Source organism: Cydia strobilella, chromosome 10, assembly GCF_947568885.1.
Source record: "Cydia strobilella chromosome 10, ilCydStro3.1, whole genome shotgun sequence".
In the NCBI taxonomy this organism is placed as follows: domain Eukaryota; kingdom Metazoa; phylum Arthropoda; class Insecta; order Lepidoptera; family Tortricidae; genus Cydia; species Cydia strobilella.
This window is the reverse complement of record NC_086050.1, coordinates 2,572,414-2,592,992: the sequence shown is the minus strand read 5'-3', so window position 1 is coordinate 2,592,992 and position 20,579 is coordinate 2,572,414. Positions and strand designations below refer to the sequence as shown.

Here is a 20,579-nt window from a genome sequence, read left to right as displayed (position 1 = left end):
ATAGCCAAATTTTTTTTCGCGATTTCGGGGTTGGCCCTACAGTAAAAGTTGCTCAGTATAATCCCAAAACCTCCCTGGCAACGGGAAATGCACTTATTTTTTAGCCACCGTGTATATCTAAGCTTTCCAAAGATTACACCCAGACAATCGCTAACCTAGTAAGTATTGTACCTTACTTAATGGTAACTTTATTTACCAGCCCACCCTTATTCCATAGACAGTAGAGTTCAGTGAAAAATAAAGGGGACAATCCTGAAAAGCAAAACCCACATATCAATATATCCGAACAGCTGAGCAAACAACTTACTTAGTCGCCCCAAAGAAAACAACTACATGTTTTACACGTGTGCTTTTTCTTTCACAGTTCAGTGGCAACCCTACTGTAGGGTTATCAGATAAAAAATTGCAGTCTGAGACACAATTCTACGTGGTAAATTGGTAGTAGTAGGTGACATCGTACAACTTATGACAATGCAGAACTTTGGGAACAAATCAAATTATTTTATTAAATATTTTTAAAATAATATTTTGAATGATTGTTTTAATCAATAATTCGATTCGACAAATGATGACATTTTCTACGTGTCAAGTTTTTTTTAATGTTTTACCTTCTATTCCTCTACAGTATCATGAGAAATAATATTTTTGTTGGCAACCCTTACGTCTACGTAACGCGTCACGTTTCCTAATACAAGCCAATAACATAGGGCTGGCACCCGCGGCAATCCGCAACCGCACCTGGTCTACCATTCCTATCTACAGTAAAACCAATATAATTGGACCTCTACTTACGTAACAAATTCAGGTCATCAGGGTTCACAATTGAACTGGTTAGTGGAGGAAATAACTGGCAAAACTAATTTTACCCGATTTCGCCAAGTAAACACTTATTAGGGAAAATTAACATTTTAGTTGGAATTTTGGGAGAATTTGTTAAATATATCGGCGCAATCAGTGTGTTAGTTTAATTAAGACTGGTTTAAATTTGGGGTACGATATAATTAAATTAATAACTGTTTTTATAGCTTAAAAGTAAGTACTTAAAACTTAAATATGTGTGTTCTCTATTTCCGCTCTGAGGAACAAAGGGAAAACTATAACGAATCTAACCTATTAATTATTATGAGTAATCATAAGTATGAAGTAAATATGTATGTAGGCATTACTGGTCAAACAAAAGTAGGATTTTTTTAATTTTCGTAAGCTTTAAATAGACAGTTTAAACACATAAGTAAATAAAATACTCATAAAAAAAAATCTGTAAATTTATTACCTGTGCAATAAAAATCGATTTGCAACTAAACAAAATGTTAGAACTCTGTCGTTTTAACACAATACACGTGCCGTCGAAAGAAATCAGCAAAAACTTAAGTCGGCAAAGTTCTTCGCACACGTCCAATACAATACAATAATACACATTCATATTCATCCTTCCGGAAAAAGGTGTGAATTTAGTCAAAACTGAATAGTCGTATGTCTTTAGAAAATTGTAGTACAATTGTAGTAAGTGTAGTCCTTTTCGTAGTACAAGATACCAAGTTTGGTATAAAAACAAAAGTCATTTTGACAAACCTTATTTCTCTTAGTCTGCTCATACCTGGAACAAGGAATATTTGATAAGCATTATGTGGAAAAATAAATATTTCATACTAGCTTTTGCCCGCGACTTCGTCTGCGTGGAATCAGTAATAGCAGCTAGAGTAAGTTTAGCGCCTGGAGAATTGCTTGATATCAATTATAAGGCAACTCATTAAATCTCTAAATTTCACCCCCTTTTCACTTTCTTTAGGGATGATTTCCGACAAAAACTATCCTATCCCTAGTCCCGGGGAAACTCAAACTATCTCTATGACAAATTTCAACTAAATCGGTTCAGCGTGAAGAGGTAACACACAGACAAACAGAGACTTTCGCATTTGTAATATTAGTACGACAAGTACCAGGAGATTGAAGATCTGCAATGTCAGCATGGTTGCATTTTTATCACCTGTCACTATGTCTGTCACTTTCGAACTTGCATACTTGTTAGAACGTGACAGTCATGGTGACAGACGATAAAAATGCTACCGTGCTAAGCCCGCTGATGGTGTCCGAGCCGAACATCATCGGAGAAACGAAAGCCGCCAGGCTCCGATGGCTCGGGCACGTAGTCCGGATGGGGGAAGATCGCGCAGTCTGGAAGGCGTACTCTGGAGTACCAAGTGGCCGAAGACCGTCTAGACGCCCTAGGTACCGCTGGAGAGACGAAGTGCAGAAAGACCTCAGCGAACTCGGCGCCGTCGACTGGACAGAAACGGCTTTGGACAGAGTATTACGGTTTCCCGCGACTTTAACCAGATCGTTGGTCCATCTAGTCTTGGGCCTTCACACGCTGCGTCTTCCGGTACGTGGTCGCCACTCGAGAACCTTTCTGCCCCATCGGCCATCGGTTCTGAGAGCAATGTGGCCCGCCCACTGCCACTTAAGTCTGGCAATTCTCTGAGCTAAAATAAATATGAATGATGTGCTTTAATGAATAACTTCCAGATTCATTCCCCGCGTGATGAATACTCTATTAACCGATATTCCGGTACCATTAGGGTTGTCACTGATATCGATACCGTGGCCTGTCTCAATAAAGTTTAAAGGTGGAAAATTGTTAAATTGTATTTTTTTTATGAAGCAAAAATATAGCAACATCTACCTGTAAAAATTGATCTTAACAGGCCTTAATTGTTAGGCCTCCGTGGCTCAGTTGGCAAAAGCGATTGGACCGGTGTTCCAATGGTTCGAGTCTTGCCGGAGGTGTAAATTTTTCCATTTTTCCTTTAATTTAAAAATATGTCAAATTGTAAACAAAATTACAGACCTAATTATTTACTAGTGGCTCTGTGAGCACTTGAGCAGTGGACCTCGCCCTCGTGGGCCTTGCTAATACATAATACTTTATGTAACATTTCTTCAACCATAAAACAGTTACTTTTGACACTAACAGCTTAGTATCGTACCGCTGTGACTTCTTATAAGCTTTGATCAGACCGGGCCGTTAGTGTTCTGAGTTAACATTTTGTTTTGAGCAAATCTTAAATCTTCCCATTTACTATTGGAGCAAGTGTTTCCATTAACCGAACGAACGAACGATTGCTAGCTCGGAACTGTTTAGGACACTAAGTGAAAACGCGGCTTTAAATTAATCAATATACGAAATTTTCCTTCTTAGAAAAAATCTTGAAAATTCTTTGGTACAACCCTAACCTCTCGAGGGGTTCCGAATAAATCAGTGGTAATTGTAACTAGAGGACCGGGAAAATAAGGAGAATAACGGGAAATCACTCCAATGACTGATGACGAAACGCTCACCCCTAATTAAGACGGAGTCATTAATTTGAATTAATTTTATTTTTATTTTGTTGATGGGCTGCGCTGCCCCACAAACCGTTCCAATGTGCGAGTGGAACCCACCACCAACTACGAGTGAAACCAACTAAAAATGATTTATATATAACATAAGAACTAAAAAGGAAATATATAAACAATTATTAACTCAATAATGCAGTGGTCGGAAACTAGCTCATACGTGGACGAAAACTAGCTCATAGGTGGATCAGAAACTAAAATATCACTACTTTTTTAAATTATATTTTTTATAAAATAAACCGTAAATATTATTTAAGGTCAAGTAATATTAACCTAAAATAGACAATAAGAGCAATATTTACAAACAAATACGAGTATAACACATTTAAGTAAGTAAGAGTACTTAATAGTACATTTCGATGCTAGTGCGGAAAGTATGTCATTACTCCACGAGTACCGAGATACCTGCGGCTCGTGGCAAGACTCGGGACGAGTGAAGATTGACATTTCCGCACGTGTATCGAACGACGTTTTTTAATACAACTGTATTAAAAAGATTTTTTTAATACAGTTGCTCAAAAAGTGCTACTTTACGTAGCTGTTTAGCGTGCGGAAAGTTGGTTTTCGCGAACTAGTGCTTTTTACTTTTTCCAATTTTTTTAAATTTATTCTTGTTCCAATTTATGACTACTTATCGATGAGTGTTAATGATAGAAATAAAAGAAATGGCTTTTACTATGCGACTTTAATTATAATAAGTAATTATAGAAAACTATTGACACAATGACACTAGGCGCAATCCAACAGAGTACAAAGGTAGAAGTGACATGTACGTCTAGGCATAGAGCAGTAGTGTGGCCAGGAGCTATTTTGCTACTAGTTAAGATGCAGACGCTTAAGTGGTTTGTGTTTACTTTCATCATCCTCTCCTGAACACAAACCCATTAAATCAGTAAACTTTTGGTGTTTAGGTCCATGTAGTCCTTTAGTCAGGAGATCAGCAATCATCTCCTGCGTTGGTAAGTACTGCACAGATATTTGTCCAGTGGATATCCGCTCTCGAAGGAAGTGGTAGCGGACATCAATATGTTTGCTCCTCGGGTGATACATGTCGTTACCTGAAAGACTAATGGCGCTTTGGTTATCACAATACAAAACCGTAGGAATACCTGAAAGATTAGGCCAGAAATCTTCTTGTAATTGTTTTAGCCAAATACATTCTTGTGTAGCGGATGCTAATGACATGTATTCCGATTCCAATGTCGATAGGGCAATGGTCTGTTGTTTTCGTGAGTTCCAACTCAAAGCGGCTCCTTGAAAAATAAAAATATATCCAGTGCATGACCGTCTATCTTCAGAGTCACCAGCCCAGTCAGCATCGCTGTATCCAACAATATTAGTGTGTTGATCACTTTTGTATGTAAGCTTAGTGAATATTGTGCCCTTCAAATATCTTAGCACTCTCTTAATAGCCATCCAATGCTCTTCTGTAGGTTGGTTATTAAATCTGCTCAATGTGTTTACTATATATGCTATATCAGGCCGTGTGCCTTGTGAAAGGTACAATAAGCAGCCCACTGCTTCCTGGTATGGCTTATTTCTTATAATATCTTCTTCAGTTTTAGCCTTTTTAAATGTAACATTTGTTTCACATGGTGTTGACACCGGCTTGCAGTCCATCATTCCAAAGCGGGTTAATATTTTTTGTATGTAAGCCGACTGGTCAATGGAAATATCACCGTTGTCGTCCTGTGTGATCCTGTAACCTATACAATGCTTTGCTTTTCCCAAATCTTTCATAAAGAACTTTTCTTTAAGTTTGTTTTTAACTTTCATGGCTGTGTCGTAGTTGTTAAAAAAATACAGTAGGTCATCAACATACACAGTAATAAATATTATGTCACTTTCATTCAATATTCTAAAGTATATGCAGGGGTCCAATTTTGATCTTTTCATACCTATCTCAAGTAAAGCAGCATTTAATTTAAGATTCCACTGCCTGCTTGCTTGCTTGAGACCATAAATGGATTTGTTTAATTTACATACTTTTTGTCCATTTTCAAAGTATGGCGGTTGTGACATATAAATTTCCTTATCTATGTCTCCTTGTAGAAACGCTGTTATTGCATCTGTTTGATGGATTTGTAATTTGTATTTTGCTGCCAAACCAATCAAATATCTTATTGAAGTGTTCCGAACAACAGGAGCATATATTTCATTGTAGTCTATACCTCTTGCTTGCTTATAGCCTTTTATGACTAATCTTGCCTTATATCGCGTCACATTTCCTTTTTCATCTGTCTTTGTTTTGAATACCCACTTGCATGGTATTACTTTCTTATTCTTGGGTAAGTCAGCTAAAGTCCATGTATTGTTTTTTAGTAATGATTCATGTTCCTCATTCATGGCTTCTATCCACTTCTCAGCCTTGTCGCTATGAAGCGCTTCATTAAGGTCTTGTGGATCACTGTCTAGTAAACTCATGGCTGACTCACCGTTTATACAAAAATATGTTGTAGGTTCGCGTTCAGCAGGCTTTTCCCGTCGTCGTGGTCTTAGGTTCATTTGATGCGGTGGGGGTAACATTTACACTTTCATTAGGTATGTATGTTTCATCAATTCCATCTTCACACACTTCATATGTTTCAGATTCAGAAGTAATACAATTGTCAGTGACAGTAACATTCGGAGAACTTGAACTGCTCTGTTCATCGGATTCATCAATGTCATCTGTGTCCTGAAAATCTCTGTTATCTTCCAGTATTGGTAAGTATACAACTTTCTTCTGAACACATTTATCAGATGGTGTTTTTTTTTTTTATTTTTTTTTTTCTTTGTTGGTATCTTCACCTTTATTTTCATTTAATATGTTTTCTTCCTTTTCAGGTGCTGGAGGGAGCTTCTTTTGTTTCACCGTGGCTTCTAAGAATACAACAATGCACCGTGAATGGCTGGACAATATAAGACCAGCACCTGTAAAATCTATAAGGATTGCCGACAATACATTTCTCCGAGTTGAATGCTGCGGTGATGTGACAATACGAGTCCCCGCTAAGGATGGCTGTTGTATTTCTGGCTGCACCTGAGTCGACATACCAATTCATGTGATCCTGCAACAGAGCCGCTGAAAAAGCAGCTAAGAAATCATTATTAAATTTGGATTTATCATTTGCAGTTTTATTGTTCTTTCTGTGCCAGCATTGCTTTCCTAAATGCCCGTAGCCATTGCAGTTGTAGCAACGAGGACCCTTAGACTTTTTATTTTGTACGGATTGATTAGACGGTTTAGACTTGGAATGGGAGTAAAATGCTGTAGTTGTATCTTGTGCAGAAGTAGATTTAACTTCTTGAAGCAATTTTGTTTTGATTAGATCTGCACTTATTTTAACTCCTGAGCTTTCAATGCCCATTATCATTGGTTTATACATGTCTGGCAAACCGGCCAGCATCAAAGTTCCAAGCCACTCATCATCAATTTGAAAACTAATACTTCTTAATTTATGGGCTGATGTCATAATTTTATTAACATATTCCTCTATACTGTTACTTGATTCCAAGGTGGTGTTAATTAAATCTTTCAATAAACCAACCTTGCGTACTAATCCTGAGTCTTGAAAAGCTTTAGAAAGATTGTCCCATACCTGTTTAGACGTAGTTGCATCTTGGATGTGTACGTATAACATAGGATCCACTAATAAAATTATCTTAGACTTCGCTTTCAAGTCTTTCTTTGTGTCGACGACGGTGCCTTGTACATGATCCCACAATTCTTCCAATTCTAGATATGCTTTCACCGCAAAACTCCATGTACACCAATTGTCTCGTCCTGTAAGCTTTTCAATTGACAATAATCCGTTTTGCGAACTCATTTTGGAATTTTAGTATCTGAAATGCTGAAAAGAATTCCGGCGACCGCGTGTTTTTTTAGGTTATGTACTTTTACTTTTCGAAATATAACTTTATTTTTTAGCCAAATCTTATAACGCACTATTGAGCGTGACGCCCATAACCTGATAGAAATAAAAGAAATGGCTTTTACTATGCGACTTTAATTATAATAAGTAATTATAGAAAACTATTGACACAATGACACTAGGCGCAATCCAACAGAGTACAAAGGTAGAAGTGACATGTACGTCTAGGCATAGAGCAGTAGTGTGGCCAGGAGCTATTTTGCTACTAGTTAAGATGCAGACGCTTAAGTGGTTTGTGTTTACTTTCATCAGTTAATATTAGTTTCCTTTAAACGTCGTAATCAACATAAAAACCTACTGTTAATGTAAGAATACGAAAAATATGCATATTTCATATTTTATATTTTATCACATTTACAAGATATCTCGGTACTCGTGAAGTAATGACATACTTTCCGCACTAGCATCGAAATGTACTATTTCGCATTTCAAAGTTGGCATCTCCTATAATTGGACGTAATCTGACACACCTACCCTATTACAGACATTTTTCCTCCTTTTTCCGAGTTCAAACTGTCTCGTTTCTAAAAATAGGTGACCTTTTTTAATTAATGTAATTGTAAAGAAACCTGTAATTGTTTTACTTTTTCGTCGCTACACGAAAATTCTTCTATTTACAGAACAAAAATAAACTTGAAATAAGATTTTTTTTTAATACCTTCACTCCCTTGTATTAAAATTGTTTAAAATTTGGTTTCATAAGTAATAGCTACTTACTATTTTGATAAAGGCGTTTTTCAATAAAAAGACACGTCAAGATTGTTTTCCCTATTTCTTATGCTAATAAAACGATCGTCGTCGATCTGTGTAAAATTGTTTCCAAATATTCATTATTATTTATTAGTAATAAATTATTACTTAATAATTTGATACTTCATAGAAATGATATAACCAATTTTTAGGGTTCCGTACCCTAAGGGTGTCCCTTTCTAACAAAAGCTGTCAAAAGTGACATCCGCTTTTATTACAAGTTACAAGCTTTTGAGAAACGAGCCCCAGGCTGTATCTCATAAACCGTGATAGCTAGACAGTTTCACAGATGATGTATTTCTGTTGCCGCTATAACAACAAATACTAAAAATTGAATAAAATAAATCTTTAAGTGGGGCTCCCATACAACAAACGTGATTTTTTTGCCGTTTTTTGCGTAATGGTACGGAACCCTGCACGAGTCCGACTCGCATATGGCCGGTTTTTTTATAAGCATAATTTTCTTTTCACTCAGTCGCACGCTAGGGTTACCAGCCCTTAGCATTGACATTAATAATAAATGTAACTCGATCCCATCATAATGTATGCCGTTGCCGTCCCACCCAATAAGACGGAGCAACCTTTTAAACAAAAATCATTTATGCAACTCCTAATAGCAGGCCTGCGACAGCCGCTTTACTTAAGGGTTCAGTTATGTAAGTATTACATATGACGATACATTAAAACATTAATGAATGTAACAGGATCCCAGTAATAATGTATGCCGTGAATGCCGTCTTACCTAATAAGACGTTGACAACCTTATAACAAACATCATTATGGCTCCTAAATAGCAGGCCTGTGACAGTCGCGTTACTGATGGGTTCAGTTATGTGAGCGGTATCTACATTATTAAATATATTAATAACGGGTCACTCACGTATTTTAAGTCGAAAACGCTCGACATGTTTCACTCCGTACCGAGGAGCGTCATCAGGAGCTTGCGTCGACGGTGACGGACCGCCACAGACTGCGGGCCGCAGCCCTCCGCGCCCGATGACTCGGCGCGGGCGCCGGTGGCGGCAGGGGAGGCGAGAAACTACCCTCGAGAAATACGCGAGTAACCCGTTATTAATATATTTAATATGTCTGTGTCTCACGGAAGTTTTAGTATTCTACATTAAAAAAAAATATATATATAAAGTCATTTATTGTCGCAAAAAACAGCTACAAAAGGTCAAAGAAAAATAACCACCAAATACTTACCACCACCACTAACCACTTAAATATTTAACCACTAACTATCTAAATATGTTGTTGTCACCAACCACGGACAACGAATGGGCAAGGCAAAGATTCTCACTGACACGAAAACCAGCCCTTTGCACCATCCCACTAACCCGGAGTGCGGTTAAACCTGGAGTTACCATGGTTACCAGTACAATTTGACACTGGGTTAACGGTTTAACGGGTTAACCCCGGGTGGAATGGTACGTGGCCCTAAGAAGTCACAGCGATACGATACCGATCTGTTAGTGTCAAAAACGACGTTTTTAGTTACATAATCACATTTGACACCACAAATTGGTATCGTATCGCAGTGACTTCTTATAAGCATTGATCGAATCAGGCCATCTCTCGTCTCTCGCTAAAACCCCCCACTTACAAAGTCGGTTAAACTAAACAGACCCGTGTGGACCGAAGCATTACTTGTGTAAACCTGTCTGACCTACGTTTTTTATCCCGCCACTTCAGGATGTCATTGAAAAAGCATAAAGGTGACTGTCCATTTGTGACTGCCGCTGCACTGCAGTTGCGACGTTACGCGGTCCAGCACTACTGTAGCAGCACGACTGCTGCTGTTGCGGCGTGCAGTCGCGACAGCGTTCGTTGATGGCTTGTCAATGTCAAGTCATATAATGTCAGACGTACAAATAAAATACTTATTTTAGTTTTGTATTTTTTACGAGAAGAAGCGAGTGACGATAATGCTACATGTTACATGAAAAAGAAGACCAGTTTGCCTTTCTACAATAGTACAATAGTCAGAGTCCGACGAAGGCAGCTACGCAATATTAATATAAAATCTGATATTTAATGGTGATCGTTTATTCAGGGAATATTGCCGATTAAATGAAAAGCAATTCAACATTGAATGAGACTTAATAATTGACGACATACAACCAAATTCCTCAAATGAAATTAATGCAGAAGAAAAATATTATTCTTAACATTAAGGTAAGATCACATTGTGAAATTTTCTTCCCCATCCTCTTGCCTGAATGCGTGACCACCGCACACAGCAAGCCGACGCAAACGGGACTCATGTAGTTCGTGATATATACTACTTAATCCACCTGCATCAAGTATAGGTACCTACTCGGCCGTCAGAAACGTGCGGCTGGATTTAGAAGTCTGTGATAAACGTCCCCTCAAAACCATGCCAGGTAGGCTCTTTATCAGGTCTTTCATTGATTTCTGCAGTGATTCGTGGGTTCCGGAGATGGCGATGCGACACGTAACAATAAATTATCCAATGGTGGGCAGACAGTCGTTCCGTATTAGCAAAGTATTACAGATTTATCTTTCTAAGTATTCATATTAAGCCAATTTTACTTTCTTTAGGTACCTAACAATGAAGTATGATGAATAAAATAATTTGTAAGAGCTATAAGTAATTGCGCAATTTACACTTCATATTGTCCAGTTTCGTATTTCAAACTGAAACACAAATTTAAATCTTATAATTCCTCTCGTGTTGCAGGTGTCCCACTCTTCATGATATGACCGCACCATCCATATAAAACTTGACGGGCGAGACAAGAAATCCTTAAGCTATTTCCCTCACCTTGGCCTATCGGATATATCGGATAAACGGATAAATTAATTTGAATAATAAATGGTTTCCTCGTGTTGGTGTAATGAAAAATTACGTGTTGCACTGTAACAAAGTTTGTTTAACCCTCATGCCTTGAGATCCCCGCAACTGTCAATATTCTAAATTTTAAAGCATTCGCTTCTCTCGTAGTTAAATTTTGTATCCTTTCGTACGTTTGGGTATCAATACCATGAGATATTAAACAACATCTTTGCCCCTTGTAATAAAAATTAATGATTGCTTCTTTTATTTAGCTCAGGAATGGCTTTGCAATGACAAAATGAGAAAGTGTCACCATAAACGACATTATATAATTATAGTTTGTCAAAAGACTGTCTCATTTCAAACATTAGATGACCAACTATACTATGATATTACGACTAGAGTTGCCAGGAATATTCGCAACTATTCGGTATTCGGCCTATTCGGCCACTTTGCCGAATATTCGGTATTCTATTTGCCTCTCTATCGCTCGTGCCCTGTCGAGCTTATAGGCCTTATGGCTATCTTCGCAAAACTACGAAAAAATATAAGAACAGTTTATATAATGAATTTATCATGAAATGTTAAAAAAATCACATAGGAAAATATAGGGACTGTCTCAATTGAAACAGACAGAGAGAATCATATACTATCTTTGTCTTGGGCTAGTATACTATAGCACCCAAAGGAAATGGATGAGTAGATTTTTGGTTGTTCTTATTTACTGACAGATTTGGTTTGCCCTTCGAGCAACACGGAAGGGAGTCGGCATTCGCACTATTTCCCCTCTGTCGAGGTACAAGATCAATTGTGCATGCATACAACCAGCGCGGTACGTACAACACACACCTCGTGTTGCACACAATAATTGTGTAATGCGCTCTTTATTATAAAGAGATCGAGGTGTGCAAGACTTGTCTTTGACGTGTGTCATTTTCTATGTATTTGTGTCATCATTAGAGATTGGATTTTGTAAGTAGTGAGTGAGAAGTGCGACTGTGTGCACGTTTTCCTCCGTAAAAAATGGCAGAACGATTTGTACGGTAAGATATCGCTTGGGCTCCTCCCTTCCGACGTGTCGGAAGCCGGTGTTGCTCGAAGTGTTTGCCAGACTATAGTTAACTTCTGAATTTGACGCTCTCTTTTCGGACCTATCATTATAGTTTCCTGACTGGCTCTGTGACATGGCTCAATCTAGGAGGATATTACCAAACGGAGCCGCCACGTCTGTAATTTGCGGTACAAAAACGTCTGCCAATTTTTGCGGGGGAGGGGAACGTCAAATGTATACGTAACGTCAAAATAGCCATGTCAGATAAACGTCAGTCCATACATTGTGTATGACCATTGGCCGACTATTTTCGACAGAGGGGAATGCCAATGGCTACTCCGTTTTGTTATATCCTCCTAGGGCTCAATATAGATTAGCAAAAAAGTTTACAGTAGGTACAGTCGCCATCGGATATATCGGAGCGACCGAGGTGCTAAAAATATCTGAACATGCACTCTAGCGCCTTGACAATAAAGGCGTGTTTAGATATGTGTGACCTCCTTGGCCGCCCCGATATATCTGCGATATATGGCGACTGTACCATCGGGATTCTTTGTCCGTGGGTGTAATAAGCTCCTTAGAACGTAGTGGTTATATCCTCTTTGCTTAGAACTACTAATATCTGTGACCAAAGACATTTCAGTGCAGGTGACAGATTTGACGTGCGGTCTGCAGCCGCAGTTGCAATAATACACCAAATACGCAAAAATGGCCATGCTACGTGCGGTCGGTCTTGTCATTCATTTTACTATGGAAATTGACAATAACACCGACGTGTCGCAGCAGTAGTGCAGCTGCGGTCGGGAAAACGTTAAAATCACCATATTACGTGCAGTCGATATCGTCATTCATTTTACTATGGAAATTGACAATAACACCGACGCGTTCAGGCCGCTGCAGTAGTGTCGGTGCAGTCGCGCAGCTGCGGTCAGAAATGGACTGTCACCTTAAAGAGCAAGGGCGGGAAATCATTTATTGTATAAGATGTGAAAATACGGTATACAGCTTTTATGCACGGTAGGATAGATCACATGTAAAGGGGCCCACTGACTATCAGTTTTTTTTTTTTTCTTGACGGAGTGGGTGAATGCTGTTACGCACCGTCCCCCCGGCCGCGAGAAGGCCATTGATGGGGGGGTGTGTGGGACTCGCCGCTCCTGTCCCCTCTCAACCGGCGAGAGGGGAGGGAGAACCTGGCCCTACCCACTAAACCCACTCCGGCGTTTCGTATCCTCTCTGCCGTTTTTGGGGGCGCCATGGGATCGAGTACACTCTACCATGGCGAGACGATATCGGCCTGTCAGTTAGAACAAAAATTTGACAGTTCCGAACAACTGACAGGTTAATATCGTCCGGCGGACTGATAGGCTATACTCAGTGTCAGATCCTTACCGGTATGATTTGCTGTCAAAACATTTTTGTGATACAGGCTTTTATTGTTGACTGTACTTCTTCCAATTCTCATGTATATCTACTCGATTCGAGCTTAAACTCGATCGAATCCAATATTAGGAAGTGTTTCAAATTTAAGTTGTAAGATTTGAGACACATATATACGTAGTATAGCTAAATAAAAGTGTGTTAAAGTCAGTGAATTATCAGATTAGCGAAATAAACGCAAAATTACTTAAAAAACCGAGATGCCGAAATTGAATAGGGTATTTGAACTAGTCAAATCAGTTTCTTTTTTTCGAACTGTCAAAACGATTTTACTACTATGGAATTTATATGAAACACTAGCATGTGACGTCACAATCAAATTACCTACTCTTTATAGTTGTATGCGGGTTTTAAAATAGAAATTGTGTCTAAAAATACTTGTTGTCTATGTTTCTCTATTAATCTTCTGGTGCTTTATTTCATGCATGGTGTAAAATAATTTATTTTAGAAGTAAAATACCCTATAGTACTAGTTAATTTGTATAAAAATAATAACGATAAGTAGGGTAGGGTAGGAAACAGTGCCTCGGGAAAAAATTGCCGGGTACAGTGGCTCACTCAACCTAATTCCAACATGATAGAGGTGATATTGGGGCGACTGAGCCACTATTCGAGCCGATTTCTACCCTACACTGTTTCCTACCCTACCCTACCTATACTTGATATCTGTATTAGTACCCCTAGTGTAAAGTTCATTCAATAGCGTGACGTGACGTACGCGTTTGTATGGGATTTTGAGTTTCCAAGCCGTCCCGCTTGGCGCGCTGTTCAAAATCCCATACAAAATGAGACTACGCAATCGCGTACGTCACGTCACGCTATCCAATGAATACACTAGGAGTACTGTATCACGGCCCGGCCACGACATCGCGCGGCGAAGGCAGCGGCGAGCGGCGGCCATAGGTGGGAACGAAAGGTCCAATCGCTGTGTCTTGCTTCAACCTATGGCCGCCGCTCACCGTTGCCGCCGCCGCGCGATGTCGTGGCCGGGCCGTCAGACCGGTTATTTTAGAACTAGATTCTCCTGCAATCGCGTACTCATTGGCAATTACACGAGGACCTAAGTGCTGTTCTATCCTGACCGAAAAAGGTAGTAAGGGAAATTTATTTTTCACGAAAATACGTTGTTTTTGTGAGTTTAGGACAGTGTTTGCGGGTCGGTGAGTACCATATTACTTTAATTAAGTAAAGTTGTTATTAACCTAAGGCATGTTCACTATTTGCGATTAAATAAATTACCTATGTAGTTATAAATATTAATAATCAAAACTCGCTAAAGTCCAAAATGGTGACAGAAATTGACTTACGCTTACGACAGAACGGGATTAATGGACGATATCAATAAATAATTCATTCAATATAATTTTCTCTCTGTATGTATCTCTGTTTAGTCCCATGGTTGACTAGTAGAGAATGCTATTTGACATTAAGTCTGCCATTTGTAGGTACATTGTTGTATTCCTATGTGCAATAAAGTTTAAATAAATAAATACATCAAGGTAGGGACCAAGGGTGAATTCGACACCCTGCCTACTTCTAAATGCTGGCAAATCTCAAAAAATATAAGCCCCTATTTTAATGCCATGTCTGTTTTATATATACACGACCGTAAATAAGCCACAGGACCACATAGTTTCCACATGAAATAAAAGGGTTATAAATTTTCCAAACGAAGCCGGGAGGCCTCATCAAACCCATAACATTTTCACTGAAACTGCGGAATCCTAAATCAGAAAAAGAGAGGAGTTTTTCCGCCAAAAATGTTTCCCTGCAGATTACTTCGTCTAGACTGTGCATTACGAACATTTTGTTTGTCGTCACACTGTTGGAGTGGTCGTGGTAGTCATATAGGTGGTAAGCTTTACAATCCGTCGCCATTCTTACCGTACTGTAGCTTTCTTGTACATTACGAACATATGGGCGTTCATATTTTTTTATGATCGGTTAGTAGTCACAAGAATGACGGTTAGTGTTAAAAATTACACCTTAATTTATAGAAAGTTAGACATGACTTAATATAAGCTAGGCTTAAAGGCACAAATTGTCACTGTTGTCACTGCTAAAAGGAGATAATAATAAATATACGAAACTGAAGTTCCAATATCTAATTACCCATGCCCAATACTCAATTTTTGTCACAGGTACTACAGGTAAGGTATATTAACTTACAAGGAGGATTCAACCCTTAATAATGCTACCTATTTATTAACTTCTAAAATATATTATCGGTTTTTTTTTTCATACACTCGTATTGCTTACTTTAATGTACACGCAGCTGGAAAACTGCATACCCACTTCATAAATCAAGTGTCAAGTCCATTCATAAAGTGGGTATGCACGTTTGCAGCTCGCTATACAAAAGTTTTAGGCAAACAGGTACTACAATAACCCATGTTTACCCCTGCATCAAAATCCTTACCTATTGACATTATCAATCAATGCATATACGGTCCGTAAATGCAAACTAAAATTAGCGATCGTGTAATTTAATTCAGTATGACTGCGCCAGTATATGTCGATTTCACCGTGACTTGTTTTAGGTATATGCACATGTAATCAACGCGCCCACTGTGGAGGAGTGTAATTTCCCCAGAGTCGGGACTATAACAGCGCAAATCGAAGTTCGCAAATTGCGGGAATTTTTCTCTGTCACTCTAATTACACCTGCATTGGAGTAAAAGAGAAAGAATTTGCGAATTTCGGTTTTCGCGGTAGCCCCTCTGGTCCGGAGTTCGGACAGCCGCTGGCGAGGTTGCGGAAGAGTACTTCGGCGTTCCTGTGGCCTCGCCTTATAGAGGCGGCAAAGAGGGGGTTTAGTGGGTAAAAAAAAAGGTATGCACCGTCTATTAATTTGTAATCTATGTTTTCCCCCTCTGTAATGGCGGAAATGGGTAGAATAGTGTTCAACGCAGAATTTCGGAGGAAAAATATATTGAGTCCCCCGGGCGAGTATTGAATTGATTATGAAATTTGATATTATGTACGCACAATATGTCTATTGTCTTCTGTCGGTGAGTGTAAAAACAAAAATATTGTTACCAAAATAAACCATAGTATTGACAATGTCCTATTTACGTTTGTGCAGACGGAACAAAAATTGAGGCTTGAAATTACTTTTCAAAAATCAATTAAGCTTATCCTCAAATTGAATGATTGCTATTACACTTTCTCCAGGCGCTAAACTTACTCTAGCTGCTGTTACTGATTCCACGCAGATAAAGTCGTGGGCAAAAGCTAGTGATAAAGGATGATCTTTAGCTGGACTAGTGCAATCCAATCACCATCAATAGTAGCGGATGAGATCTCTAATAGCAGTAATAAAATAAGTTATGTCTATACATGTAAAGTAATTAGCGTGGCAGATAGATACTATAACTAAAACAATCGGCCAAGTGCGAGTCATTACGCAAAAAACCGGCCAGGTGCGAGTCGGACTCGCGTTCCAAGGGTTCCGTACATTACACAATTTAAACAATGTATCTTTTATGTGAAATGTCTTTAAAAGACCCGTAGGGGTCGGGTCAAAAACTAAGTAATTAAGTCCGACGCACGCTTGACTGCACATTTCTAATAGGTTTTCCGGTGATCTATAGGTAAAGATCTATTTTGTGTATTTTTCTCAAAAATTTTGACAAAGTAGTTTCGGAGATAGAGGGGGGGATAATGGTAATTTTTTGCCTATTTTCTTGAATAACTTCTAAACTATTTACTTTAAAATTATAAAAAAAAAATATTTGAGATTCTCACAAAGAGCTCTTTTATTTGATATGTAACACGATATATTTTGACAAACTTTATTTTTTAATTTTCTCATTTACCCCCCAAAAGTGGCCCCCGTGTTTAAAATTAATATGTTTACGTTACATGTCCATCTTTGGGTCACAAACTTACATATGTGTACCAAATTTCAACTTAATTGGTCCAGTAGTTTCGGAGAAAATAGGCTGTGACAGACGGACAGACAGACAGACAGACGCACGAGTGATCCTATAAGGGTTCCGTTTTTTCCTTTTGAGGTACGGAACCCTAAAAACGGCAAAAAATCTAGTTTGTTGTATGGGAGCCCAACTTTAATATTTATTTTATTCTGTTTTTAATATTTGTTATTATAGCGGCAACAGAAATACATCATCTGTGAAATTTTAATATTTTCCGAAAGCAATTCCGTTTGCCGCATTTACAACCCAGCCCTTATCTGTTTACCAAAAACAATTCGATTACGTCTCACTCAGCGCTATTGAGAACGACGGAGACAAATCGACAAGTCGCATTTTATGGCCATTGTTTTATCGAGAGCCGTAATTTCACTTGCATAGTCGAAGGCTCATGGAACCATGTATCACGGCACCCACTGACTACACATCTAGTATGCTTCTGTTAGCTGTGGAAAATAGGTAAATAAACAAGTAATAAGTAGTTTCAACCTGTTTCTAGATTCGTTTGAATATACCAAAATCCACAAGTAAGTTTCAAATGGAAAAGTTCGTTAAAAGCTAATCACAAAGGTACAGTCACTTGAGGTGGCAGCATGGTTCCATTTTTAACGCCTGTCACTATGCCTGTTACTTTCGCACTTACATACTTGTTAGAACGTGATAGGCATGGTGACAGGTGATAAAAATGCTACCGTGTTACGGCCGCTGCAATAATATGTTACTCTTCGAAGGCCGCAAAAATATGTGACACGCTCTGGGTCTACAAGTAAGATCGTGTCAGATATTCTTGCGGCTTTCGTTCTGCAGATGACAGTACATTAAATCATTTCGAAATTCTAAAGCTATGAAATTACTATTTATGTTAAGATTGTCTTTTCTTTTTTTTTTGTTTATAGTATCACATAATAAATAACCGAGTAAAGTAGGATTAAAAGTCCGAGTTAGAGGTTACTTTGGGAATTAATTGTATCGAGCGAAGTGTCATAATTCGTGTATCGGAAGCTATATTGTTAAAGATAATATAGTCAAGAACTACATATATTTTTTCCACGTCTACGAATATCAACGCCTCTTAGAAAAACAGGATCATATAAGGAGATTTTTCGCCTTCTGGCTCAGGGAACCGCCTTAATTTCACAGCCGGACAAAGCTTGTAGAAGGCGCTTTTGACGACATTTCTTTGTTTGTAGGGGAAGGTCACTTAGACAATCTTAATGACAGTTGCCTTTCCCATTTCATCACTGATAACATTTAAATATTACAAATTGATCTTACTTATAAGGCTTAAAGATCACTTTACACGAGCGTCTTCAAACTCTCGCCCACGCTCGCACACCTATTGTCAATAACACCAGCGCCATCTGTCTTGTGATGTTCAGGGAATATTTAAATTAAACCCATAAAATGCGTGAGAGGCACAGATTCGCGAATGTAGCATCTAAGATAGGGGGAACTTACGTTTAAGAACTTGCTGAGAATTGCTGTTATTTATTTTTGTTCTCCATTATGTGAAAACTAGCCTATGTGTTCATCGATTTGTAAGACGTTATCACGTCAAAAACGTTACACAAATTACTCTTATTTCTTATTACTTTTATTTCTTTCTTATATAGATATATATTAGAGTCCAGTATAACAATGGTTTCAGGGTGCTGTTGGGGCTGCCGCGTTTTTGTAGTGCATCGCAGATGTTTACCGATGCACACACGGACAGCTTTGCAGCTATTTTGCGCAAAAGAGTGGCATCCTTAGTGAAGAGGTTACGGGGCAGCCCAAACAGCATACTGAACACCATTGCAGAGCGATGTGAGGGGCGCTTCCAGAAGCACTGGAACCTTTTGCATTGCTCGCTAGGTTATGTATGATTGTTCTTGAGTGTGTTATTATGTATATATTAATTTAAGGTGCCTACTAATACTAGCTCTAAGTAAACTTTTGTTACTAACAACTATGGACATTGTTTCCGAAATAAATTATATTTGAATTGGAATTTGAATTTATATAGATTTGATATCAATATCAAATGAACACCGAATCGTTTAATCAGAATAAGCGCCCTGTCCCCACAATCACACCTGAGCGGGCATGCATCCAAACACTAAATAACGTTAATTTCGTCTGTCTGTGCCACGCTAAGCTTCAGATGAATATGTCTGTGGATTTATGTGCTTATATATTTACTGTTGTTTGATTTACGCGTTGCTATGGTGCTGATATTCTAATAGGGTATTTGTAAAATTTACATTTATGGTATCAGTCGATCAGGTTTATTTTGAGGATCAAATGTCTGTATGGGAACCATTGTCTTAAAGCAATACAAAAGTGACAAATGATGGTCAAAGTCTCACCCGCACTTTACTGAACGCTTCTAACAAAATGACAATACATCGTGACTTCACCATGTAATGTCGCTTTAGCCGTTTCGATGTATGGAAAACAAAAAAAATTTCAATTTGGTCAGTGAAATATTGCGTTTATGTATATTGTTGCTAAAAATTTATTTTTAAAAACTGTAATAGATGTCATATATTAAAGAAAAAGTGACGAAGCCCTCCAGTGGTGAAGGCCGGATTCGAATCGGCGTCTTTAGCTATCGCGGCTAACGCCATGAACCCCTAGGCCACCCCGCCACCGCAATTTATTTTTAAAATAAAATGTAAGGAATCGTATGGTACCATTATTTTTTTCCTATTTGGAAGTTTAAAAAAAAATATTTTTGTTTGTCTTGTATTTTTTTTATCATAATTTATTGTGATAAATTGTTCATTTCATATCTATAACCTATTGAGTTAGAAAATGACCATGAGTGATGTCAAATGAATGTCAAGTAGTTAAGATTTCAGTTAAACTTACACTTGCACTGCGTGTGTTATCAAAATCGTTACACTTTTCTTGGTCTGACCTATAAAAATATATTGTTTTGTCCAAAAGATCACAATTTTTTATATTTCATATGTATGTAAACGGCACCAGTTTGACACTGACATATTCGACAGCGTGTGCCACGAATTAATATGGCGTGTGCGTAGGTAACTTACTTTCTATAAATCTATGCATCTCGCTCGTACTCGCATATTCATCATCATCATCATGTCAGCCGATAGACGTCCACTATTGGACATAGGCCTCCCCCAAGGCTCGCCACTCCGACCGATCCTGTGCCGCTCGCATCCACCGAATTACCGCGACCTTCACCAGGTCGTCGCTCCATCTCGTTGGAGGCCTACCGGCAGTTCGTCTTCCGGTACGCGGACGCCACTCCAGAACCTTCCGGCCCCACCGGCCATCAGTTC

At 38.5% G+C, this 20,579-nt stretch overlaps 2 protein-coding genes across 3 annotated transcripts in view; both read right to left on the bottom strand.

The window, feature by feature from the left end:
• LOC134744676 (max dimerization protein 1-like) overlaps window positions 1-20,579 on the bottom strand; it is a 445,229-nt gene that overhangs the window by 224,934 nt on the left and 199,716 nt on the right. The window lies entirely within an intron of this gene.
• Window positions 6,219-7,438, bottom strand: LOC134744882 (uncharacterized). The gene has a single exon (XM_063678827.1). It carries the CDS (start codon window positions 7,203-7,205, stop codon window positions 6,219-6,221), a length of 987 nt encoding a protein of 328 aa, XP_063534897.1. The 5' UTR covers window positions 7,206-7,438.

Bases quoted from the DNA above. Each gene is read 5' to 3' on its own strand.
- LOC134744882 (XM_063678827.1), bottom strand. From the start codon at position 7,205: ATGAGTTCGCAAAACGGATTATTGTCAATTGAAAAGCTTACAGGACGA.